The sequence below is a fragment of the Lepisma saccharinum genome, chromosome 2 (assembly GCF_977018435.1).
Source record: "Lepisma saccharinum chromosome 2, izLepSacc3.1, whole genome shotgun sequence".
In the NCBI taxonomy this organism is placed as follows: Eukaryota; Metazoa; Arthropoda; class Insecta; order Zygentoma; family Lepismatidae; genus Lepisma; species Lepisma saccharinum.
The window spans coordinates 5,743,199-5,769,119 of record NC_139230.1 but is presented as its reverse complement, the minus strand read 5'-3'; the positions used below and the strand labels follow the sequence as shown (position 1 = coordinate 5,769,119).

The 25,921-nt window shown below is 36.4% G+C and overlaps 1 protein-coding gene across 2 annotated transcripts in view; it reads right to left on the bottom strand.

Annotated features, from left to right (window-relative positions):
• lgs (BCL9 domain-containing protein legless) overlaps positions 1-25,921 on the bottom strand; it is a 106,020-nt gene that overhangs the window by 69,819 nt on the left and 10,280 nt on the right. For both annotated transcript variants that reach the window (XM_083116987.1, XM_083116988.1), the window contains exon 2: positions 14,087-14,193. In XM_083116987.1, the coding sequence (XP_082973113.1) occupies positions 14,087-14,193 (107 nt within the window). The remainder of the gene's footprint in view (positions 1-14,086; positions 14,194-25,921) is intronic.

Below are 25,921 nucleotides of genomic sequence, written 5' to 3'. Positions count from 1 at the left end.
TCGCATTTTGTGCATCTTGGCTAATTTGCGAAGATGGGGATGAGTGATGAAATGGATGAATGGACATTCACAAACAACCAAGCCCGAGCGGGATTCGAACCCAGGACCCTTGGCATCGCAGCATGATGTGCTAACCACTCGGCCACAGGGTCTGGCTTTCTTCTCTCTTAAGTTTTCCTATTAATATCCCTTAATTCTCCCCTTGTGGAGATTAATTTTATGTATGTATGAAAAAAATAATTTTGAAATCAAATTAAATATGCATCTGTTCATAGTGTATAAGCACAAGTTCATCCTGCCAAGCATGTTGTGTGGTTGAGTCCTACCTAGCCTGAACATGGCTGTTCCTTAGTGAGTGTCCATCAATTTCATATCATCATTCATTATCATCATCACTATTTTAAAAGAATAAAAGTAACATTTAATACGAAAAATACACATAAGTTTATCCTTCTGCTCAATTAGAAGTAAAACATTTCATATAAAAAAGTTTAAGTTTGTCAAAAATGACAAGACCCATCCACACAGGACTACTAGAGGGATGTCAATCTCAACCCTTTTGAAAGGTACTTAAGTATCAATGCCTCTTCCACATACAGTGAGGCAATTTGAAATCGACACTGATTTTTTTCTCGGTAGGTGGCACCACTCTGCAAGCAAGCAAGTGGTGAGAACAAGTGATGGTGTTGAACGTGGGCATGTGTCATGAAAGTGCATCGTGGTTCCAACGTGGAAGAAAAACAAAATAATCACGTCTTGTGTACACCTGGGTAAAATTACTATGGATACACTTCACCTGTTGTAGAAATTTTATGGGGACAATTGTTTATCCCGTATGCATGTAATTGAATGGCACAAATGTTTCAGTGAAAGACGGGAACCAATTGAAGACTATGAGCATCCGGGTGCAACAAGGACAGTCAGAACACTGGAATTGGTTGAGAAAGTGAGGAAAATCATCACTGAAGACAGAAATTACAGACAGACTGTTACCGCTGCATTTTATCTTGGGGTTCTGAAACGTTTGATGCAAAGAATAAAAAGTGTGAGGCCCAAGTATCGGGATGATGGCAGCTTATGTCTGCTTCATGACAATGCCCCAAGTCACAAGGCTGTGCTTGTGAATGACTTTTGGATAGAAAGGGAATCTGTATGTTGTCATACTCTGCCTATTCATCGGACTTGGCTCCATGTGATTGTTTTTTATTTCCTAAACTGAAAGCTGCACTTAAAGGTTCCTACTTTGATGATGTATCAACAATCAAGAAGGCTTTAAGAAGAAGATTTTAAACAGCATTACATAAAACAAATTCCAGCAATCACTCCATACATTCGTAGGCAGGGCAAAATGATGAGTGGATGCAGAAGGGTCTTACTTTGAATGATCCCAAGTAAGTAACTTTCTTTGAACACTTGTTTCCTTTTTACAGCACCAGTCCCGATTTCAAATTGCAGCACTGTGTAGTGCACCGTGGTCTGCATTTTGCAGACTGACTAGGCTCTAGCATCTGAACTTCTCTGAGGTTCATGTTGTGTTCTGTTCAGCTGTGATTGTTCTTCATCCATTCCATCTTGTCAGTTTTCATCCTCATCTTTGCAATTAGCCAAAAGTGGCAGAAATGCAAAGTAAAATAAAACAAATCAAGGACTGCTAGAGTTAGTGTGGTACTGGGCATTGAACACATGCTTTTGGAAGACAAATTGAGCAGAAGAAACCATCATCCTTGATTCTATGGGACATTAGAACTACCTTAAGGGCAGGAGGAACAGTTTGTGTCCAGCCAGAAATAAAGACCCTAAACTGCTTGTAAACATTGTTGTGTGTATAATTCCTTATCTATACTTACACAAGACATACAAAACAAATTATAATAACATAACTTTAGCCTGGAAGCCATTCACGTACATTTAACACATGGTTACCATGACAACTAATAAATAACATGATATAAATACAAATTCTTCTTCTTCTTCCTGTCATGTGTCTATCATCTCCTCCTGGAGTCTTCTTTTTTTGTTTTAAGTGCTGGTCTGCACTTGGATGGTTTTCGCTTTCCCTTCCTTCTGCATCCACAGGCTGCTTGCTGGTGTTGATTAAGGTTTGGATCAGGTAGATCTGTTGATGCGAGGTTTGGTCCACATTCACATTTTCTTAGCCACCTGACGTGTACCGTTCATGTTGATCCATCCAACAATTGCACTTTATATATATTAAGCTATTGCCAACTCTAGACAATACCATTCCCGGTACATGCTTCGGTGAATTTACCTTTGGAGTCTGCACCCAGACTGGATCATTCGGAACATATGTAGTTTTGTCAAGTCTCTTACTCTCTACTCAGCCCCATCGTGATCCAAGAAATGGTGGGCGATCCACTCACCTTTCCCGCTCAGTCGTATCTGTTACCATCCACCAGTGTCTCGGTTGAAATATCTTTCGGCCATTCAGTTACTCAGGCTATGGTACGGAGGTATGGTTAAATGCCTTATTCCGTATTGTGAACAGAAATTCTGGAAAGTTGGGCTGCTGAACACAGGACCATTATTTGACTCAATATTGTCTGAAAGAGCTAAGTAAGAACAAGACTGTAATATGCAACGTATGGTTTCGGCTGAATCCAGTGATTGAACAGGCTATACATTTACCAATTACTGAATGCATCGACTACAATTAGAAATTTCTTTCCTCTGAAGAAAAAGTAATCTATGTTTACTCTCTCCACCACGCATGAAGCATCTGGCCACTCATTCACAGGATCTTTTCTTACTTTCCTCCTTTCCGATTGACAAATATTACAATTATCACCTTTAAACGGTGTGATGGGTTTTGATAGATCACCATCAAAAACTTTAGCATATTTGCTCGATAATAAATTAGCTGCTCTCAAACCTTCACTTTCCGGTATTTTAGTATTAGTATCTGCGTTATTATTCCCTCCAGACCCCAAGTTTGTCAACACAGTGTTACATTGTGTTAACAATTTTCTCCAACCTGGATGAATACTGTCGAGCCATGAACGTCCAATCAACAGATGACGCACTTCTTCTTCACACAGTATAACTGGTAATTTATACAATACATCATTCAATGATAAATCCACTAAGGCTTGACCATCCAACTTTAACGTATCATTATTCACACCTCGTAACGTTAGTGAAGTGAATCGTGTTCACCAATGAGGAAACAATTGTTTCAAACACTTATCATTGAACAGAGTAACTGTGGATCCAGTATCTAATTCACATTGTACAATTTGTTTATCAATACACACATCAACTATGCATGGTTCTGCTGACACAAGAACATTAGTGCCATTTACAGCTTGTGATTTTGGCTTGAAACTAACTCTCCTTGCTTTTGAATGAGTGAGTGTTGCATCTTGAACTTGTGTATTTTCTCTGTTCGATGAAATAGTGCAAGGGCTATCTTGTGGCAGATGAGAACCACTAACTTGAACTTGTAATAAAGACAAACCATAAAATTCGTTATGTATGATTTGTTCACCAACAATAGCGTATAAAGGTTTAATATTCGACGTATATATTTGATCAGTTGTAATTGTCTTACACGCAACTCCACCCTTCTTTTCCCTTCAACTTGCATTTTACATGCCAATGAACTTTCATTTTGCAAAATAAACATATTGAGTATCTTGCTGGACACTGTCCACGATCATGTCTTCTGGGACATCTATCGCATTCATTGGCACTTCTACAACTTCTATCATGAGAATTAATGAAGTTCATTTTCTGTGCTTGCGAGGACTGGAAACCTGGTTTAAGTTTCTTGGTCGCAGCAAATGCAACTATGTTAGGACTACATTTTTTTTTCACAATGTGAGAACATTTGTGTTTCCCATTCAATTAATTCCATCTGAAGCACAATATCTTGGCATTTTGATGGAGTCAATGTATGTTCAGAGGGTAATTTCTTCTTTTTGGCATCAGACCGAACACCAATAGTACTTGCTCTACAATGGCTTCCTGCAAGTACTGTCCAAAACTACATTTAAGTGCTTGTTGCGAGTAGATTATTCTCGAGTGTCAAATATGTATGCCGTTCAACTGGTTCAGGTGTAAGGATATTTTTCAGTACTTTGAAAGTTTCAGCTCCCATAACTGAAAAAGTATGGATATTTTTCTGGCTTCATTAACATTATAAGCCAAACAAGATTGTTCAAACCTCGTTAAGTAGTCTTCAATTTCTTCAGAGTCTGGCCAGAACTTTGAGAATAAATTCAAACCGAACATATTCATAATTGTGGACAACTTAATATCACAAAATCGTAGACACAATCCGTATCATACTGATTTAAACTTTGCCCTTGTACAATTATTGTAAATGATACACAAACAGTGTAATCTTGGTTTCTTACCCTAGAAATTGATCAAGCCGACACAATTTCTGCATGCATAAACCTATGCTTGAATGATGATCATTGCATACTCTTCGTGCCCTCTTTATCCATACTTCTTCTCACGAAGGATCAAGAAGAATAAATAACATACTATAAATACAAATTATTATTCTTTTTCCTGTCATGTGTCTATTACTGCTCCTCCTTCATCAACCTTTCGAGCTGAGGATGGTCATAGGAGGAGAAAACTTAGTATTATGCTTACTTTACTTGTTCTCTTCAGAATGCCAAACATCCGAGAGTAGAAAAGCATATAGACAGAAACAGAACAGGTTCATGATTTCATTTGCAGTTGAAAAGTCGAAATGTTCATTTGATTAGACATAACTTCAAGTTGAAGTATCCTCTCCACATAGAATCCCGTAAATACTTATCACACTTTTATCAGATTGTATCTGGTTTAATAATAAACTTTAAAAAAAAAATGCTTTCTCTTCCAAAATGGAGAGAGATTCATGCTGTCTTTTGCCTGTGGTTCCTTTCAGTAGCAGTTCACATTTCAATGTTGTTGAAATGAATGTCCACCTGTTGCAAAACTGACCCTCATAGCCTTAAAGGAAGAATGGGAGAACATTCCACTAGAACTACTAGAACTCCTGAACAACCTCATGGAGCGCATGAGGTTGGATCTCCTGATTCCTTATTCTATCCCTCCTAGTCTTCCCCAATATGCTCCTTAGAAATTTCATCTCCATTGCCTGCATCTTTTCTTTTGTCTCTGTCTGTCATTGTCCAAGTCTCTGGTCCATACATAATTAATGTTACATAGTGTGTGTTATATATTACTTTCTTGCATTTTATAGGGACATCCCTGTTCCATATTAATATTTGAATGCTTTGATAAGAGTCCACCACCCATTTATCCTCTTCTCTTTACCTCCTCATCTATTCTTTCACTTCACTGGATTATGCTTCCTAGATATTTGAAACTCTCCAATACCCTCAACTCTTCCATGTCCACCTTTATTCTTGGTACATGTCTGGCTCTGTTTCTTGTCATTAGCACCTCACTCAAGTATTCATTTAAAATAATTTTTGTACTGGAAGTGTATCAGTTTCACATTATTAGCTCATTTTTTCTTAGCAATATACCAGATGTTTCAAAAATAATTGAGGGGTTACAAAAATTCATCACAAGTAAACTATTGAACTTACATTAACAGGGTGGCTACAAACAAACAGAAATGAAATTCCCTGACTTTTCCAGGTTTTCCAGGACAAAATTTACATTTTTCCCTGACAATTACAAACTAAACTAAATCGAAGTTTTTGCTAATGGAAATAATAAACTCATACAGATCCAGGTATGGATTTGTTAAGTACCAATATTATCTTCTATGAAATTGATTTCATTTATCTATTCTCTATGATTTGAATTCAAACTGCAAAATAGTGAATTTGGAAAATTATTACAATTCACAAGCTAGGGAAGGATTACAGAATTTTATCATATGCAGTAAGTTTAAAATAGAATACTTGATTATTTTTAAAGTTACGACTAAATGAGATTAGAGTGAAGAGTGATTGATTAAGAAATACATTTTGTAATTTATCAGTCTTCTTTTCCATTCTCGGTATTATATGTTGATATTTCCACTGAGGTTTGGAATCCTCTGCTTGCAAGAACCTTGAGTGCAGTCTCATTTTTCGATGCATAAAGCTACTTCTCTCTTCTATGTAAAGCAAACAACTTAACACGTGAATATAAGTGAAACAATTGAATTGTACAAAATAAAGTGTGATATTTCCTTACATTATCAATAGGATTTCTGCTTCAGTACAGTATATCCAAGTGAAATACTGTGAAACTGACAACATGCAGTTATACCATTATTGCTGACAAAAAGGGTATGTAGGTATTAGAAATTTAACGCAAGAATTGCATTGTATAGGTACCTGATTTAGCTAACCAAACATTAAAACAGGAACACACTGTTAATAACAGCTTCTGAAAGTTCATATACGAGGGGCATCCTGAAAAAAGTTCCAATGGTGCCTGCACGCATCACTAGTGGCCAGAGAGCGACGCACACATGCGGGCAGGAAGAAGTGGCATGTAGCTGTAATCTGGTACAGTCGTAATGCAGCCATTTTAGGAAAGTTCTAGGTTAAAGATTGCAGCTCTCATACAGTATCCCACAGACTGCAATGTAGCCTACATGTAGTAATCAGATTTTTGCATGCTCAGAATTTGGCACAGAGCCACCAGCAATCGTGTGAGGTGTGCAGGCTGGATGTCGTGAGTGATAGTATGGTCAGACGATGGTGCAGACAATTCACAGAAGGCCAATCGAATGTGCACAACCCCCTATGGCTGAGTACACGCGGGCCCTTTGCATCAATTCAGGTGAGATCTTGGACCACTCCCTATACAGCCCTAGCCTTGATGTACAGACTTTCATCTCTTTGTTTAACTGAAGATGTTTCTGGCAGAACAAGGATTTGACAGCTACCCTGCAGTAGAGATAGTTCCAGCCTTTGCTGTCAGACACATATGCCATGGGCATATAAAATTTAGTGACATGCTACGACAAATGTCAGAACAACGGTGGTGATTATGTCGAAAATTAGGTTAGGACTCACTGTTACTAATGCAATAAATTACTACTGATATTCTTGTTTTATTTATGCCTAATCGGTAAGAACCTTGATGTTTTTTTTTCAAATTGGTGTATTTTTTAATTTTTTTACTATTCGGTGTTATTTTTCACACAATTCACATTTTCATTAGCGCATTTTCTGGCAAATATCTGAAATTATACCTTCACGGTGTTTTTAAACTACTGTTTCAAATTGTAAGTCACATGGTCTACGCCTCTTCCCAAGAGTTTGATATCTTGGAAGTTATTTTGGGAAAGTTATTTTACATACCCCCTTTTTAATTTTAAGGTAAGAGTTTTAGATAATGGAATTTTCCCCTTATATACTGAAGGATGCATAATGACCATAAGTATCGACACACCCAAAAATTTTAAATCAATCAATCTCACGTGACAGATACCGATATATTATGGGACCAAAAATTGGCATTATCTTTCTTGACTTGTTAGTGTTACGTTTCTCAAAATTCGCGTTTTCATTTTAGAACATTTTTCTGCAAAATATACCAAAACTTAATACTTCCATTGTGCTTTTAAACTATTATTTTAAATTGTAGGTCACAATATGCTCTACATATTTTCGTGACAGTTTGATATGTTGGAACAGATTTTTCAGAAAGTAAAAGTAAAGTGCTCCCCTGTGTTTAGCACCAAGCCATGAAGACAACTCGGGGGTGTGGAGTTAGGGTCCCACACTTTCTTGATCACGGTGGTGGGATGGGACCATGCACTTGCCAAATTTTTACAACGTTCACCAATGCAGATTTAGTTTCACTTTTTCATGATACTATTCAATATATGTATATCCCATTTTGTTGGTTTGTCTTGATATCTACGAATAGTGTAATGTCATTGTAAACATGTTAACTTGTGTGAAACCAAAAATATTACGTCAGGATGATGAAAGAAAACCTTCGTAAGCACTGATACATTAAATGAGGTGAAGTGAGCCAGAAGAGTAATAAATTCCAGCAGCATAATTGCAGTCTAATACATGCAATTTTTGTTGGATGTTGCAGTCCAAAGACACCAAAATCAATTCCATAAGAGTGCCATGTATGCAATTTCTGTCGAATGTTGTAGTGAGATACTTTGTCATGTGGCGATATTTGACAAAAATCGTATGTATCAATGGAGCCTATTTGTTTCCATGTTCCTTCAGTTTGTCCAAAAAAATGCCTTACTACGATGTCCAACAACTATTGGACGGCACCACCCGCTCCCATCCCCTCCATCTGTTGACAGTTCTGTCCCCTTACAACTCCCATACAGACAAGAAAAAATTAAATTCAATGCATTTTCCACGTAATATTTAAAGGCTTAACACATTTTTCTGCCTCTCCGGAAAAATATCTCTCTCTCTCTCTCTGCTCCTGTCATCACTGGTTTCTGGCGCCATGGTTGTGTTGTGCATAAAAGGGGCCTAAAAGTTGAGGCCGAAACTTAGCAACAAGATTTCCTGTTCCCGTCCAGAGTTCCATAACAATATCTTAATAATAATAATAATAAAAAAAAGTCAATCAAGACAAAATTCCCTGACATTTCCCTGACTTCTTTTGACACCTCAAATTCCCCAACTTTTCCTGGTTTTCCAGGTCTGTCACCACCCTGATTAATGAAACCAGTCCAGAATGAATAAGGAATGCAAATAGTTTGTGCGTGTATGTTTTGTTAAGCTGAGAGTTCACATTTCTTCTGCTAGGCAACACTCACACATCACTCACAGTGTTTTGGAACCCAAGATCACTGAAATTTACACCATGTGACTTCCTTTCGTGGGGTTTCATCAAAGACAGGGTATTTGCCCACCGATGCCATGTGATATCACAGATCTAAGGGAGTGTATCATCGCAGTGATAGACCCTATAGACAGGCCCACTTTGATGCGAGTGTGGCAACAAGTAGATTATCGTGTCAATGTGTGCTATGTTATCCATGGTGCACACATTTGTAGGTGTCAAAAAAAGTTTGCATTTTTTCATACATTCTGAACTGGTTTCATTAATGTAAGTTCAATACTTTACTTGCAATACATTATTTTAACCCATCAATTATTTCTGAAATGTCTGGCATTTATGTATACACTGGAAATGTGATCATGTCCCACATTTTGGGACAGTGTGCCCTACTTTTTGTTTGTAATATATGGTAGCCCTAAGGATATAAGGAAATTTTCACAGCATCAAGTTAAAAATTGCAAGACAATGCATAGTGAGTTGTTTGAGTACAATTTCTGAAAATAATGCTTAGGAGAGCCAAGTAATAGTAAAACATTAAATGACAGAGTCAGAACAAGATAATTAAAGATAATTTTGTAGACATGCAATGCTGTTGTACCCATTTTTGGGATTCAAAGCATTCTTTAGAACAAAAATAACATGAAGAAATAATCAAGCACCTTACAGAAATAGGAAGTAACCATATTAAAAATGAAAATATGCACAAGTCCTTTCATGAACAATTTCTAAAAACTGACAAATCCTCAATGGTATTATTATTAATTTACATTTTTTCTTTCTTTGATTGGTTTACCCATGCACTTTTCCTTCTTGTAACACCACCCTGATCGTAGTTGTCAACAGATATATTCTTTGCAATATTAAGCAACATTAGCCAGTAATGAATTGAGAAACAGCTCAATGACAGGCACTAGGAAGGTGAGAACAGGTATGGAATATGTTCAGTTTTGAAATATGATTATAATTTAATATTAAGTTGCTCACTAGATTACAGTGAGCTGCTGTGTGAAGGATTGCTCGTATGTATGTACGTATGTATGAGGACTGGATTCATTGTCTGTGTGAGTGACAAGAGAGTGCAGCTCAGCCACAAGTCAGGATGTTTTGTCTTAAAAATTGTTCTCTTTGGCGTAATACCAGTGTTATTTAAATAAGTTTTTGAAACCATAATCTGTGTGAGATTTCATTTGTTCACCCAAACACAGGATCAACACTCTCCTGGACTTGCGGAAGTTATGCCAAGTGTTTAAATGGTGTAACGCCTTTGTTCACAATAGAATAAAGGATATTCTTCCTAATGATTATAAACAGGGTCTGGAAGATTTTCAACACCACATTTACCAGACCATCACATTTGTCTAATGGTCACCACAAACTCCTGCATCAGTGTTACTACCTTTGGATGAAAATGGTGTCAGTAGCAGCTGAACAAGGAGTGCACCTTTTGGAGTTAATTCTTAAGTGCTTTGGAACACCTTAGTCCATGGAAAAAAATGTGGCTTCACAGACATCCAAAAAGTTCAATATTGGAATGCCTTCAAAAAGAAATCAAGGAGCTTAAAGACCAAAGATGGGAGCTACGATCAGACATGGACAGTTTCTCCAATAGGAATCTCTCAGGAGGAAGCAATAGACAGCAACAAGCACTGCAGCAGAATAAGAAACTGCCTACTTCTCCATGGCATCCCAGAAACACCAATCAAGGATGCAATGAAGATTGTTGCATCAAGAGAGTCTGAATGCCTCTGATGTGGATTGCCTGCATACATTAGGTCCGAAACATACTTGGAACATCTGTGAACATTGTGCATTGGTCACCAATCTACTTGGGAACTTGAATGGAGAACCAAGAAGTTAAAGGGAAGCAGCCTCTTGATAATGGATTCCTGATGGCTATGAGACTGCAACTTCTATGCCACTCCAAGGAAATGTTCAAAGTACAGTACAGAACCTCTGATAGTGGGATCATCATTCAGGGCAACAGCAGCAGGAAGACAACCATAAACACAACTTCAAAGTTCGAATCTCACCTAGAACACAATATTAATTGATTGAGTTGGTGTTTAAGTCCACTTTGTGCACAGTAAGGCTAACTGGGACTGGACTTACAGTTTAAAGTGAGATCCAAATCACTATGTGGCTTCACCGGGTATCAAACCTGGGACTCCTTGATTACTAGGTGACAATGCTACCACTGTGCCATCAGGGAGGCCCAGAACACCAATATATCAATACATATATGTATTAATAAATCAATCTGTTTGCAATCCAGTAATGATATGTGCGTGCATGTCAATTTTTTCCATATGTTTCCCCACACTTGTGCCTTACGATGAGCCAGTTTCTAGTAGTAAGTCCTATAACGTATGTAGTTAAATATTTTTATTCTATGAATTAAATACAGTGCACTCTCTTTAATTTGAACTTGGATAATTCGAGCAAAAGCACATTCTCCTTGAAACCCTTATCTAAAACAATGTTAAAAATGACTACTTAATTTGAATTTTGAAGGTTAAATTTGGATAATTTTAAGTCAGGTTTCCAATAATTTAACATAAATCTTTCCAAGACCAAAGTGGTTGCTACATAAGAAATTCCAACAGATGATTCATCCCCTTTTCTTCTTGAAAACGTTGTTTTTATGGTTTACATATGTGCTGACGGCAGATAAGAGAGGGCAGCGGGAATCCCCAGAGCTTTTGTTTGTAGGAATGCGACCTTCACCTTCTCAGAAACAAGTTGAGAGGGGAGGGGATAACCGGACAGAAGGGGTCATTTGTCTGTGTGTTTTAGAGGAGTCACAATGTCGAAACATGGTGCGTACAGTAGCTTAACATTCCATAAGAAAGTTGGTGCTTAGAGAGGTAGAAAGAGGAATGAAAAACAATCACGTGATGCGAATATTCCAATAAGTGTACTGTTCCTGGATGGAGATATGGATAAAACATAGCAGTTGTAAGAGAAGGTGTACTGTTTGCAAATTAATGCAGTTTTATGTTTAATACAGTGTGTTATTTCATTGGTGTGTTTTCTTTTTTTATATTCTGGTTAATTCGATTTTTTTTCGTAGCCCCTTGGAGTTCCAATTAAAAGGAGTCCACTGTATTTTCATTCTATGAAGTAAGATTTGAAGCTTTCCTGGCGATAAAAAGATTCTCTCGGGCTATCCACCAGGTGAGTTGTGGAAAAGATTCCAAGCTTTCGAGAGCTAACATCCCTAAAGATGAGAGTGACGTTAGCTCTCGAAAGCTTGGAATCTTTTCCACAACTCACCTGGTTGATAGCCCAAAAGAATATTTTCATTTTCATTCTATATTGTGTTCTCATTGATCTTTACATACCCATATTTATGTGTATAATGTGTGTGCCAATGTGTACATTGGTTTCTAATGGGGAAAAGAGAGAAACAATTATACAATGATATAAAACATGATAGGGTTCCGTAAACATGAAAAATCAACGCAAGTGTCCCAAAATCATGAAATGACCCTGTACGGTTTCATGTTGGCTGTCGGAATTATTTCATGCATAATACGCACCACAGTTTTTGGGAGCAAAAATTTTGGAAAAAAGTGCACATTATACATGGCTAGCTTGCAATATGCTTCTGGAACTAAATGTTAATCACCCTAATCACCAGAGAATTCTCCCCCCCCCCCCCCCGGTAGAAAACTTATTTTCAATAAAAAAAACGCTGAAACTTTTCTAGTCTGGCTTTAATAAAAAAAATGTTCATGGTTACCCATAACCTGTGGGGACATTATCACACATTGTTGCTCTCCACATATATAAATGGCACGTGTACAACCTGTATGAAGATGATGTCCACTGTTTCCCCAAAGCAAGAATCATTGCCACCATCTAACTCACTCACTCTCTAGCCTTCTTAAACCTGAAGGTTTATGGCTGCAGCAACACAGGCCTTCCATCTGTCCCTATCCTGAGCAAGATATATCCACTATTTTTCATCCCTATCAATTTCCTTTAGATCCATCTCAATGTTTTCTCTCCATCTTAGTCTTGGCCATCACAGCATTAACTCTGAAACTGCGAACATCTACCATTGGTCCGAGGAAAAATCGAATATGCATAAATGCAGAGAAAACTAAATGTATTATTCTCAGTGCATAACAGCTTATCTCCACAATAGACATAGCTTCCATTCCTAACATTCTAGCCAACAGAAAACTTATCCTTTTGTATCACATCAGTCTCTCAAATAACTGTGAGTTGCTAAAGATCAAAACACAAATTTTAAACATCACATGAATGCCATACGAAAAAAAAAATTAAAAAAATATTGCTGCTTTATACTCCTTGTATCATTTAAGAAATATACAACCACACATGATTAATTATGCATTGTCACATCACTGTTTCTGTAACTTAGTGTACATATCAAACTTGGCAAAACTTCCACAGTGGGTACAAAATGCATGTGTATGATTTACCTACAGTATCAAATATTTCAACCAGCTAACTCCTATTTCCAAGGATCTCAACTGGTTTAACCTCCCTTCGCTTCATTGCTTCCACATTCTCGTGGCACTACATAAAGTAGTCAAGTTGCCAGAACCTCCTGCTTCTGCTGTTTTGCTGCCCCTTCCTCAGAGAATTGATTGATTGAATGAATCACAGAAAGGCTAATTGGGACAGGGTCTACAGTTTAAAGTGGGATCCGAACTAGTATGTGCCCCACCAGGTATCGAACCCAGGACCTTAAGGTGATGATGCTACCACTGCACCATCGGGGAGGCACTTTCCTGAGAGAATAACTCTACCAAATATTCCTTCCCACAAAATACAATTTTACAGAAATTAATTTACACTTTCTACATCCAGAGTGCAGAATGACCTCCCCAAGAAGCCAGGAACTCTTCATTTGTCAACAGCTTCAAACTCCAAAGGAAGAAAACCTCTTAGAATTAACTTAAAAGTACACACAAAAAAAGTATAGAAGAGACATGAATTTACGCTAATTTTATCTGACGAGAAAGAAAAGGCACATGCCTTAACTGTGTCATTAAAATTAATAAATAAATAAATTTTGTGTTTGTTCCTTCATCAATTTAAAGATGGCCTAAAATAAATTATCCTTTCTGTAATCTAGAAATATGAAGTGAAATCCTACGTTTCTTTCCCCTCATAAGAAACCATCTGAAAAGAGAGTCAAGGCTGTATTTGACACAACTGACTATTTGAAAGTTAGGTTGTCCTTCACCCAGCATATGTGGTAATGGTGAATAGAAGATATAAAGATTTATCATGATTTTTCAACATAAAAAAAGTAACTACCCTAAAGGAATGAAATTAATTTCAAACTACATACCTGAGTTGTCACACATGAAAAGTTAAATTTGTACTGAAAAAGCTTAAGGAACTGGGCCAAACTGGCTGCCTCCCACCGACCCCGAATCCCGTCATATGGACTGCAGTCTGTAAAGGGGAAAAGGACATTAGTGCATTTCTACATGCACTTAGTACACACATGTTCAGAAAAAAAACTGCAAAGTATTTTCTATATGCAATTACTACATGCAGGTAAGCACTAATTAATACATACACATATAGTACACAAGAATTGTAAAACTGTCATTACACTTTGGTACTGATAGGCTGATAACATCTATACAGACTATCAACTTCTTATTACAAACATAATAAAACACAAAATACTAACTTATCTGAAAAAATATAGACCACATTACACTAGAATCTACAACATAATTTGTTATAAAAAGTAGCTAGAGAAACCACAAGCAAAGGTACCAAATGGACATATGAGAAAAAAATGTTGCCTCTTTTTATTGTTGTTTTTTGTTATTTTCACCCATATCGGTCCACTGTCAACACAAAAGTTGGTATTTTCTTTTTGCTTATGTGCCTGGAGGGATCTATACACTGTGATAATTTAGGCATGTGACTTGATAAAATATTACAATGATTGCAGCAATGTTACCTTAAGTGCTTTCTTGTATTATCCATATTTTCTTCCATGTAATCCTTCAAAATTGTGTCGGGAGCATGAAGAGCTAAAATGTTTTATTCTGGTCTGTTACAATAGTTTTTGCACAACTTTCTCTTAGTGATTCTAGAACAGATTGCAGCCATATTAGTGGACACTGGTGAATTCTTAAATGTAATCGTCTTTACTGAGCTGCCCAAGAATGCTGTTCTGAGTGATGACAACAGTGATGATTCCAGTGGAGATACAAACAAACTTTCTTCATAGAGATGCAATGTTAATAAAGTTAAAACTTTGGGCCAAAGAAAAGAGCTTCAAGTTCATTGGTGGGGCAAAAATTGACACAGAAAATAAATCTTCGCAATTGAGTTCACACATCCTGGTTTTCTTCAGAATGATATTACACCAGTTGAATGATTCAAAATTATTTTTTGATTATGAAGTCCTTGAATTTTGTTCAATCCACAATTAAGCATGCTGTACAGATAGAAAAAAACTGCATTTACACTATTCACAGAGGAACTCAAACCTTAAAATATTACTCTTTTCTGGATAGACCCAGAATGTACTGGGAACTACCAGAAGATGTGCATCACTCAGGTCTCTAAAAAACAATGTCAAGGAATCACTTCGAAGAAATTCTCCAAAACAAACATTTCTGTGATAATTCAAAGTTTAAGAGAATTGTTCATTTTGGAAAAATACCATTTTGGTTGATGGGTAATTCCATGTCAAATCAACCAAGAAAAAATAAATTTTGGAATTTGATGTCATGGATAAAAAAAAAGGTAAAGTCCTCCCCTGTGCTTAGCACCATGCTATGAAGGCGTATAGGGGGTGTGGGGGGTAACGCCCCACACTTTCTTGATCCGGTTGTGAGTGAGGGTGATGTGATCAGCATCACGCCCCTGACTGCCTTTACCCCCCAGGTACCCATGTCATTCGACGTTGGGTAGGCAACCGGGGGCCGCTTCCAATGTTAGAAAAGTTCCCGGATTTGAACAGGCCAGGGGATCGAACCCGGGAATTTAAGCATGGTAGTCAGACGCGTTACCGACTGTAATTTTTGGTATACACGTTTCTTATCATCTGAAATATAGAAAATATATTTTTTTTTATTTCTCATGTTGCGGGTTTTTGAGTTATTCAATTTTGAAAATTGCTCAAAAACCTTTCACCACTGAAACTTTAAATACAATTTGCAACAGACCTGTTTCAACTACTGGGCTGGGCATGGTCTCATTTTAAAGCTTATGAAGAGGGCTTTCATTTGATATACAACATGCTTGGTTTTTGCGAAAAACAAATTTTGGAAGCTTTTTTTCAAAATTTTATTTTACAATTTCCAGAAAACTAAATTTTCAAAAATTTTACACATATTGGTACACATCTACTGAAGGTTCAGTCAAAATTTGAAGGTGGTATCTGTTTGGTATCATATGAAATGTGACTTCCTTTCAAGACCATGTGATGATTTAACATATTTTACCTAACCACATTATAAAAACAGAAGCATACATAAAAACTCAGGGCGCCGACTTGTCAAAATTATTGGTGGGGGGGGGGCTCTGATCACTAAAATAAATGAATGAATGACTCACTCCCTCCCTTTTTTAAAAATAAAAATTACGTCTTCGTATAGGAGTTTCTAAGCAGCTATTATGTATATTCCTCATGCAAATGAAATGTAACATGAAAAACGTTTAGAAAATGATTCAAAGTCTCTCTGTCTTTTGTGTCTGCTCATTTGTTTTTTTTTTTTTTAGATAATTAACATTTTTATTGAAAAGTATGTATTTACATTACTAGGCCAACCTAACAGTTTTATGCCAGCCTCGGTAGCAGAGCGTGTTGGGTGGTCGACTCAACTCGCTTTGATCCAGAGGTCTCGGGTTTGAGTCCCGGCAAGGGCATGGATGTGTTTTAATGTCCACAACAGACATGTGACAAGTTGAAATTAACCTTAGTGTTGACGTACCCATAAAAAACGAATATTTACAATATTTAACAGTTTTATTTAACTATTTACATAAATGCTAACACAAATCGCGGGAAAATAGATTTACTTTTTTGTTCTTGCTACAATATTTTACTTTTTTAAATTGAATTTTGCAATAATAAAAACAAATAGCATGTACACTAAGATATAAAGTGACATACACAACAAAAACATATGAACATGATTGAAAAATAAAGCAAAATTTGCTCTACGCACAGAGTTATTTTATATGAACTCATTAACGAGCGGTCTCAGGTCTAAATTATCAACCACAATTTGATGTATGTCGACTACCGCTAAGCTGCTTAGTCTCTTCAGCCCCATTGTAGATCTCAAATATGTCTTTAGTCGGCGAATAGCACTGAATGACTCATCACTGACACAGTGTGGAGGACCATCATGAATTTTGGCAACTTCAGGCAGAAGGTCCTGGAGGGTGCTGTCTTCCAAATGAAACTTCCTTATGTCACGCTTGGTAGTTAGAACCACTTTTTTCTTTTTAGCGATATCACCAAGCATGGACTTGTGTAAGGAGAACATATCAGCATCCAAATCTTGGCGAAAGAATTCTCGCATTTGCTGAAAGTTTGTTGTGCAACTGTTCACAGCTAAGATGCATCCTCTCTCTACGGCTGTTACTTTTTGTAGTCCTGTAGATTCATGTCCTTGTTTAACACATGATTTTGCTGTGTCACAGTGTATATTGATTTATAATGCTATTTTGGAGTGTAGAATTTGTGAGTTTTGGTAGCATCAGGATTTTCAAGTCTCTTCTTCAATTCCGTAATTTAAAGAAATCCTCCAAGCTGCCTCATTTCTCAGATCTTTTCTACACCAGTGTCCCTTTTTCTTCAAAGGATTACAACAGTAAATGGACCACTTCTTGCAATCCATATCAAGATTTTGTTAGGGGATGACTCAAACTTGAGCTTTAACTGTCTCTCACTCATGATACCAAAGAGATACCACCTTGAAATTTTGACAACCTTCAGTAGATGTGTACCAATATGTGTAAATTTTTTATTTACTTTTTTTTAAAATTGTAAAACAAAATTTTGAAAAAACCTTTCCTTTTCGCAAAAAAACCAAGCATGTTGTATATCAAATGAAAGCCCTCTTCATAAACTTTAAAATGAGACCATGCCCAACCCTGTAGTTGAAACTGGTCTCTTGCAAATTGTATTTAAAGTTTCAGCGGTGAGAGGTTTTTGGGAAATTTTGTCAATTTTCAAATTTCAATAACTCTCAAACCTGCAACATGAAAAATAAAAATATTTTCTATATTTCAGATCATAAGAAACGTGTATACCAAAAGTGTCCATGACATCAAAGATTTATGCACTGGTTGATTTGACATGGAATTACCCATATGCTACACGAGTGCCAGCTCCAGTTTTCTCCAAGTGATACATATTTTTCGACTGAAGAGTCAATGGTGACATATTTGGGGAGACATGGTCCAAGCAGCATATCCATGGAAAACCTATTTCTTTTGGGTACAAAGTATGGGCATTCTCGATGAGTTTGGGATATCATGTTAAAGGAGGGCCATGTCAGGGTGCATTGAGTGGAAATACAATAGCAGAACCGGGAGTAGCTGGCTCTGTAGTTATGGAATTGATTGAACTTTTGGCTCAGTTTATTTTTTGATGACTATTTTTCTTCGCTTCATCTCTTGGTAAATTTATAAGCACATGGTCATGATGGAATGGGTATGGTTCATCCAAATCATGTAGTAATGCTCCATTTTCAGAGAAACGAGCAAGAGCAAGCAACCAACTAAGCGACAAAAAGTACTGGCATAACACTTGTAGGCTACAATGATATTATCACAGTAGCTTCAACTGTATCATGTGTGTTGCCTCTGGGATGGCAAGGTGATGGAGTAATGTGGATCACACACACATAGCAGTCGCACAACCACCATGGGTTGTTCTATGTACATATATGAGTGGTATTGACGGCATGGATCAAAATATTGCTTCATACAGAATTAATATCAGAAGAATTGGTGTTCACTCATGATCGATCTACTAAATGTCTCCATGAGAAATGTATTGCAGCTTTACTGCCAATCTATAAAATATAGATTGGATTTACTTTCCTTTACAAGATTCATTGTTTGAAACTATATGCCAGTGCTCAGAGGCAATTCACACAGAAAAATTGAGTGGTTGTTCCTAGACAAAATTTGAATTTTTATTCTTTTGTTGGTATTTGTGGCTTTGTTGTTTATATTGCTAAAAATAAACAATAATATAGAATGCAAATCCTAAGAAGTTATCCAATAGTGTGTTAGATTGTGCTACAATAAATTAAATATATTATTGTAAATTCTTGAAGTATGCTTATAATACAATCTCAATGTAAAACTGATTAAAAATCGAAAATATATTGCATTTACATTGCAACTCCTGCCAAATATCTAGGTACTTAGAAATATTTTATAATAAATAATGTAATAAAATATTAATGGTGTCTTTCCTGCCCACTGTCAAACATGAAAGACTACTGGTTGGAAAAATAATTTGATAAATTACATATAAATTACAAAAATATTCAAAGCATATAAGAAATTTCAAGTGAAAAGAAATGTGTTAAGATACTTTTCTACCACTTTAGGACAATTTTGGTTAAGGGAGCAAAGGGTGAATTGTTGAAAATATGACAAAACATGCCTACATTTGAAATTAGGACCCATGGTTTCTGAACACACTATGTGGACTACTCTGTCACATTTGCAATGTATAATGTATTTAATCAATATTCCACATATAGATAAGTTTATAAATGTTATTTGTATATGTTTGAGTTGGTGTTTTAAGTCCACTATGGTTTAAAGTGGGATCCGAACCTCTGTGCCATGTGCCTCCACCGTGTATCGAACCCGGGACCCCTTGATTACAAGGTGACGGCATTATTTGTATATGTGTGTGTTTCCTTCAACAAAATTCATATGCTTTCAAACAATTTAATAATTAAACTTAATTTGAAATACTGGTGAAATTTTGTAGTACATAAACTGTATATTTCATATGTTGGTGCATATTTTAGTGTAGCAAGCATACAGTTGCACTTGTGTTAAAGTAACATTGCCTAACCATGGACATTAGTTGAGTCCATACATTCCAGAAACTCAAATCTCAAAAGTGATGCATGTGTTCTTGTGCAGACACTGAGCAAACCACACACTCACCAATTGGCAACATCTACAAAAAAAAACAAAAAAAAACCTCACATTTCCAGGTGGCATGAAATGGAGAGGATCACAGAGAACAAAAGAATTAACTGTGATATTTTGCCACACTGGAAATATTTCAAATACTATACTGGTCTGTGTGTCACAGAAGTAACAAGAAGCCAGAAATTTGTAATACTGAAGGAGGGAAGAGTGCACTCCTTCAACAGTAAATGTAATGTAGTGATGTGATGCCTAAGTCTGTGAAATTTTGGAGGGGTCTGTCAAACTGTTTCTTCTGGTATTTCTGAAGAATGATGCACACTCTTGCCACCATGCAATACCCTCTCTGACCATTATCTTCCCTCCCTGCCCTAGGCCTGGTGGTTGAGGAGAGGTCAGTCCCTTAGAAGAGCCATTTAATGAGTCTTCAAAAACAAGTTACTATTGTACTTAAGAGAAGTCTGGTAAAAAAAGGGGGAGGGGGATTCTGTAATTTCTCCAGACTTCCTGCAATGATCTCCCCATTAATTCTTGCAATGGCTGAGCATAGTCAAATTTCAGTTATATTAGTGAACCCAGATGAAGGAAACCACTTAACCCAGATGAAGGAAACCACTTTGAAGATCACACTTCTTTGTCAAGTTCATTACATCTCACTTCGCTGAGAAAGTCCAAAAGAACTAATAACCAAACCATTGTCACTAACATGTAAGAGATTCAATGTTTAAAATCATCATGAAACAACGAAGGAGTCACCACTGCACGTACATTAAGAACCAAAAGAAATGTCCAACATGCACACAACACATGTAAAGAAAAAAAAGAAGAAAAAAAACCTGACACCTGAGGCACAACTAGTTACAGGAAAAAATCCCATCAAGTCAGTTGATAAATCATCAAGAGTTGAAGGCTAACTAACCCAAGTGAGGGGCAAGAGAACTTATATGAGAAAACTGATAACTCTAAACAAGAAATACTCCAATATAGTAATGGTAAATGTTCACTTTGATTTGATTGATTGAATTGGATATTTGAAGTCGCTCTTCTGCTACTTTTGGCTAATTGTTATATAGTAATCTTGATTTTGGTGACCTTTGTCACTACGCATGTTCCTGTCTGGATGGTGGCAGTGACCACCAATAAAAATAAAATTAATGCTTGTCTTTTAGTAAATTAATGCATTTAACTGTATGCTACACATAAATGCACAAAATTTCAATCGTTTCATTGCCACAATTATGTGGAAACACATGATTGTTTATTACACAGAAAAAAAAATTCTGCACAGATGTCAGCAGCATCTTATACTGGCTGCTAACTACACCCAATTGACTGATGAGAAAATCCACTTGCAAGAGACTGAGAAATACAATGCTAATGGGAGCATTTCTTCAAAACAAATTCTACAAAATTTGTAATATTTCAACAAACTGTAAATAATTAAATCAAAAAATCCTACATCATCCTACGTACCTACACCAATGAAAAAGTAATACAATATGCACTCACACAGCAAGACAATATGTTATGCATCTTGCATACAAGTGGAAAAAAAATATGAACACCTAATAAAGTAGAAATAAGTTACAACTCTCTTTAAAATTAAGTTAGTAAAAATAAAATATACCCATAGAAAATGTGGCAGCTAAAATGTATTCCAAATCAGAGAGACAAGATATTAATATCACTTCTATTACCATATGGTACTGATTATATTAATAAAAATAACATATTGCAATCCGAATTACTCAGCTAAACCTTTGCTAATTCCCAATGTAGTAACTTGTAATCTAACTTAATGATCAACAGTGAACAAATTTTAGTGTGTGTAGATATTTCACCATGCTTCCTTTCCATTTTATGTGACAAAATCTATGTATATAATTGCAGATGCTTCTAAAAAATAATAATAGTACACCCACTTCAATGGCTTGAATCAAAATCACACCACCTGAAGGTTCCATGCTCAAGTCCCAACCTGGAACTCTGCATTCCATTATCATCATTCTTGCATTAACTTACACCAATCATCAATCATTTGCATCAACACAATTAACCAAAAGAGATAGTAAAAGTGAAGTTAAATAACAAAATACAAAGAAAATCAGTAAACAGAGAAAAGAAGACTAGTGTAACACCAAGGTGTAAACATCCCTTTTTCCAACATTGCAATCAAGTACGTAGATAAGAATTGAGTTAGGTATGTCAGCACTGCTACTTTAGTTATCTCAAAAGTCCTAACTAAAACATAGGAAATAATGAACTAGGAAATGTGGCTGATGCTTCACTCCCACATAATGACCGTGTAAAAATCATATAAGTCTATAGGCATCTTTACTTTAAACTTCACGATTTCCTTGAAAGTAGCATTGCATGTAGAAGTAACAATAATATAATTCAATGTATTATATATGTATATAAAGGGTGTCATTTTAATGTCGCCCACAGACTAAAGGGTGTCATTTTAATGTCGCCCACAGACCAGAGATTCGTATAGAGGACATCAAAACAAACAACTTTTCTCAGTAACATATTTCTCGTTAGTGCGTCAATTCGACAATTCAGCCGTTCAAAAGAGACTGTTTTGCTGCCTGGATGATGGCAACCCAACACAACATTTGATCGTATCTGTGATGTCATTTCCTGTGGCGAAACAGTGCATGGAACACACAAATTTTGTGAAAAATGATAAACTACCAACCACATTATTAGCTGTAAAACGAAGCGAAAAACGTGTCCAGTAAACCGAACATCATAGTTTACCAGACAGAAGATCAGCAGTCATCTCAGGGAAAGGGTGAAGTGAACCAACGATATGAGAAATGGTAAAAAACATATTCAAATGAAGGGTCAATATCAGATTTTGTCTCAGCCTACATGTCAAATATCAACAACAATACATTTTATTGGACTTACAACTTACATGTGGCTGTTTACATCCAGCTACATGTCAATTATATTTGTAAATCTCATTGCAAGGTTGATCTACAGGTTTGTGTCCAGATGCCTTGTGGTACTTTTGTGCTAATAACGGAAGCATCTGAGGTTCACGTTGTTACATGACGGCTAAAACACACACAACCACAGTAACAATCTAATGATGAATCAGTGGCGAATATATTGCCCTGTTCGTAGTTGCAAACTATTACATGTGTATCCCGTGCATAGATAAACACAGTCGTCTGAGAGTTTATTTTATTACTATTTATATCCCTTTATTTTCAACCACTTTTGTCACTTGCCTCATAATGCCCTGCATATACATTATATTATGTGTTGCTTACCTTTGGAATTTTGAGTTCTTTCATTTCTATTTTGTCATTTATTCAGTGTATCACAGACAACTAGTATCAGAAGGATGAAGTGGATAGACCAAATTGTAGATACCAACTTGGTGGTAACTAGACTTGAAAATATTTGACATGTAAGCTATAGATCGACCACAAGGAAAAAAACTTGGGACGGAAAGTCCCCGCACAGCTTTCCCTTCTTCCCTCCACCTCGGGCCATAAGGAAGCATGGTCCACTCTCCCCCTCCCTTACTCGCGGGGGTAAGGTGCACAGGAGTCGCGGGTCTGCGCAGGTTGTTTTGCTCGTGGTTCCACTATAAGACAAAATTCGATATGACCACTTCCACTTGAATTCTATTTTCTTTCTACCATTTTCGTATAGTTTGTTTACTTCCTGTTAGGTTACAAAACGTGTTTTCTAGTTTTGTTTTACGGTACATAATGTGGCTGATTTCATGTCATTTTTCACAGAATATGTGTGTTCCTGGCAACCCTGGAATGCATCGCTTCACGATGGGATATGATGTCACAAATGCAATCAAATGTTGTGTGTGGTTGCCAGCATTCAGGCGGCAAAACTGGCTTTTCTGAATGACTGTAGCACCGAAATGATGCACCAACGAGAAAAATGTTACTGAGAAAAGTTGTTTGTTTTGGTGTCCTCTATAAGTTTCTGTGGTCCGTGGGCGCCATTAAAATGAAACCCTGCATATTTAAAAGTGTTGCTAAGACATTGTTGTGTAAACAATTCAAGCAATAATCTTGTTAATGTATGTAATTTCTTTGATCTTTAGTCACCAAGATTAAGATGGTTGATTGAATTAGTCCTGTATGCAAATAATATATTCCAAACAGTAACACAAATTTATGTAACTTACAAATTTAAGGTCTGGGAATTAATATATTACTCTTCTTTACCAATGTATCTGGAAAAACATAGTTAAGTTGTAGTTACAATTTGAAAAAGTAGAGTTGTTATACTAGTTCCTCATACCACTCAAAATTCATAGTAAATTAAGTTATGGATATTGCTTTTCAACCCACATACAATGGTGTGAAGTACAAATGATACTCCAGAAAAGAGTGATAAATGTGTGTTGAATGATTTTTCACAACAAAAGATGTACACACACAAAAGAAGAGAGAACATGTGGAACACTAATACAACTAGACCTAAATTGCATACCTGCATTCAAGAAATATGTGCTGAAGCATGTTTAACTTCATAACGCATATCACATATGCACATACATTCCCCATGAAAAACAAAAGGAAAAGAGGTAAAGACCAATGCATATCCCACAGGCAACTAAAACAGCATAGTCCCGTTCTGTGCAACATGCATGCAAAAATATATGGAATGTCAAATCGCTCTGTACCAAGATGCAGTGATCATTTCCCAATACACACCACAATTAACATATGGGCACAAGGATCTCCCAGAATGCTTGTAACCCTGAGATCATTATAAAAAAAAATTTCGTGAAGAAAATTTCGTTGGCCATTGTTCCTATGTACCCTTTCATAAAAAAAATTATAGCACCCGATATAAATGATAAGGCAAAATACTTGTAAGGCATTAATAACTGAAGCTGTTTTATGTAGTTAGAAAATCAGAACTTAACTATAACCCTACTGCACATACGTATTACAAAATTAATCAGGGTGGCTACAAACAAGCAGAAATGAAATTCCCTGACTTTTCCAGGTTTTCCAGGACAAAATTTACATTTTTCCCTGACAATTACAAACTAAACTAAATCGATGTTTTTGCAAATGGAAATAATAAACTCATACAGATCCACGTATGGTTTTGCTAAATACCAATATTATCTTCTATTAAATTGACTTAATTTCTCTATTCTCTATGATTTGAATTCAAACTGCAAAATAGTGAATTTGGAAAATTAGTACAATTCAGAGCTAGGGAAGGATTACAGAATTTTATCATACGCAGCAAGTTTAAAATAAAATACTTGATTGTTTTTAAAGTTACAACTAAATGAGATACGAGTGAAGAGTGATTGATTAAGAAATACAATGTGTAATTTATCAGTCTCCTTATACATTTTCGGTATTATATGTTGATATTTCCACAGGTTTGGAACCCTCTGCTTGCAAAAACTATGAGTGCGGACTCATTTTTCGATGCATAAAGCTACTTCTCTCTTCTCTGTAACGCAAACAACTCTTGCATATAAGTGAAACAACTGAATCGAACAAAAGAAAGTGTCATATTTCCTTACATTATCGATGGGATTTCTGCTTCAGTATAGTATATCCAAGTGAAGTACTGTGAAACTGACAACATGCAGTTATACTATTAATGCTATCGAAAAGGGTATGTAAGTATTTGAAATTTAACGCAAGGGATTTATAGAATTGCATTGTATAGATACCTGATTTAGCTAACCACACATTAAAACAGGAACTCTCTAATAATAAAAACTTCTGAAAGTTCATATACGAGGGGCATCCTGAAAAAAGCTCCAATTGTGCCTGTATGCAACACTAGTGGTCGGAGAGCGACACACACACAGGCAGGAAGAAGTGGCATGTAGCTGTAATTTGGTACAGTTGCAATACAGCCGGTTTAGGACAGTTCTAGGTTAAAGATTGCGGCTCTCATAAAGTCTCCCACCGACTGCGATGTAGCCTACATTGCACGCTCAGAATTTGGCACAGAGCCACCAGCAATCATGTGAGTTGTGCAGACCGGACGTCGTGAG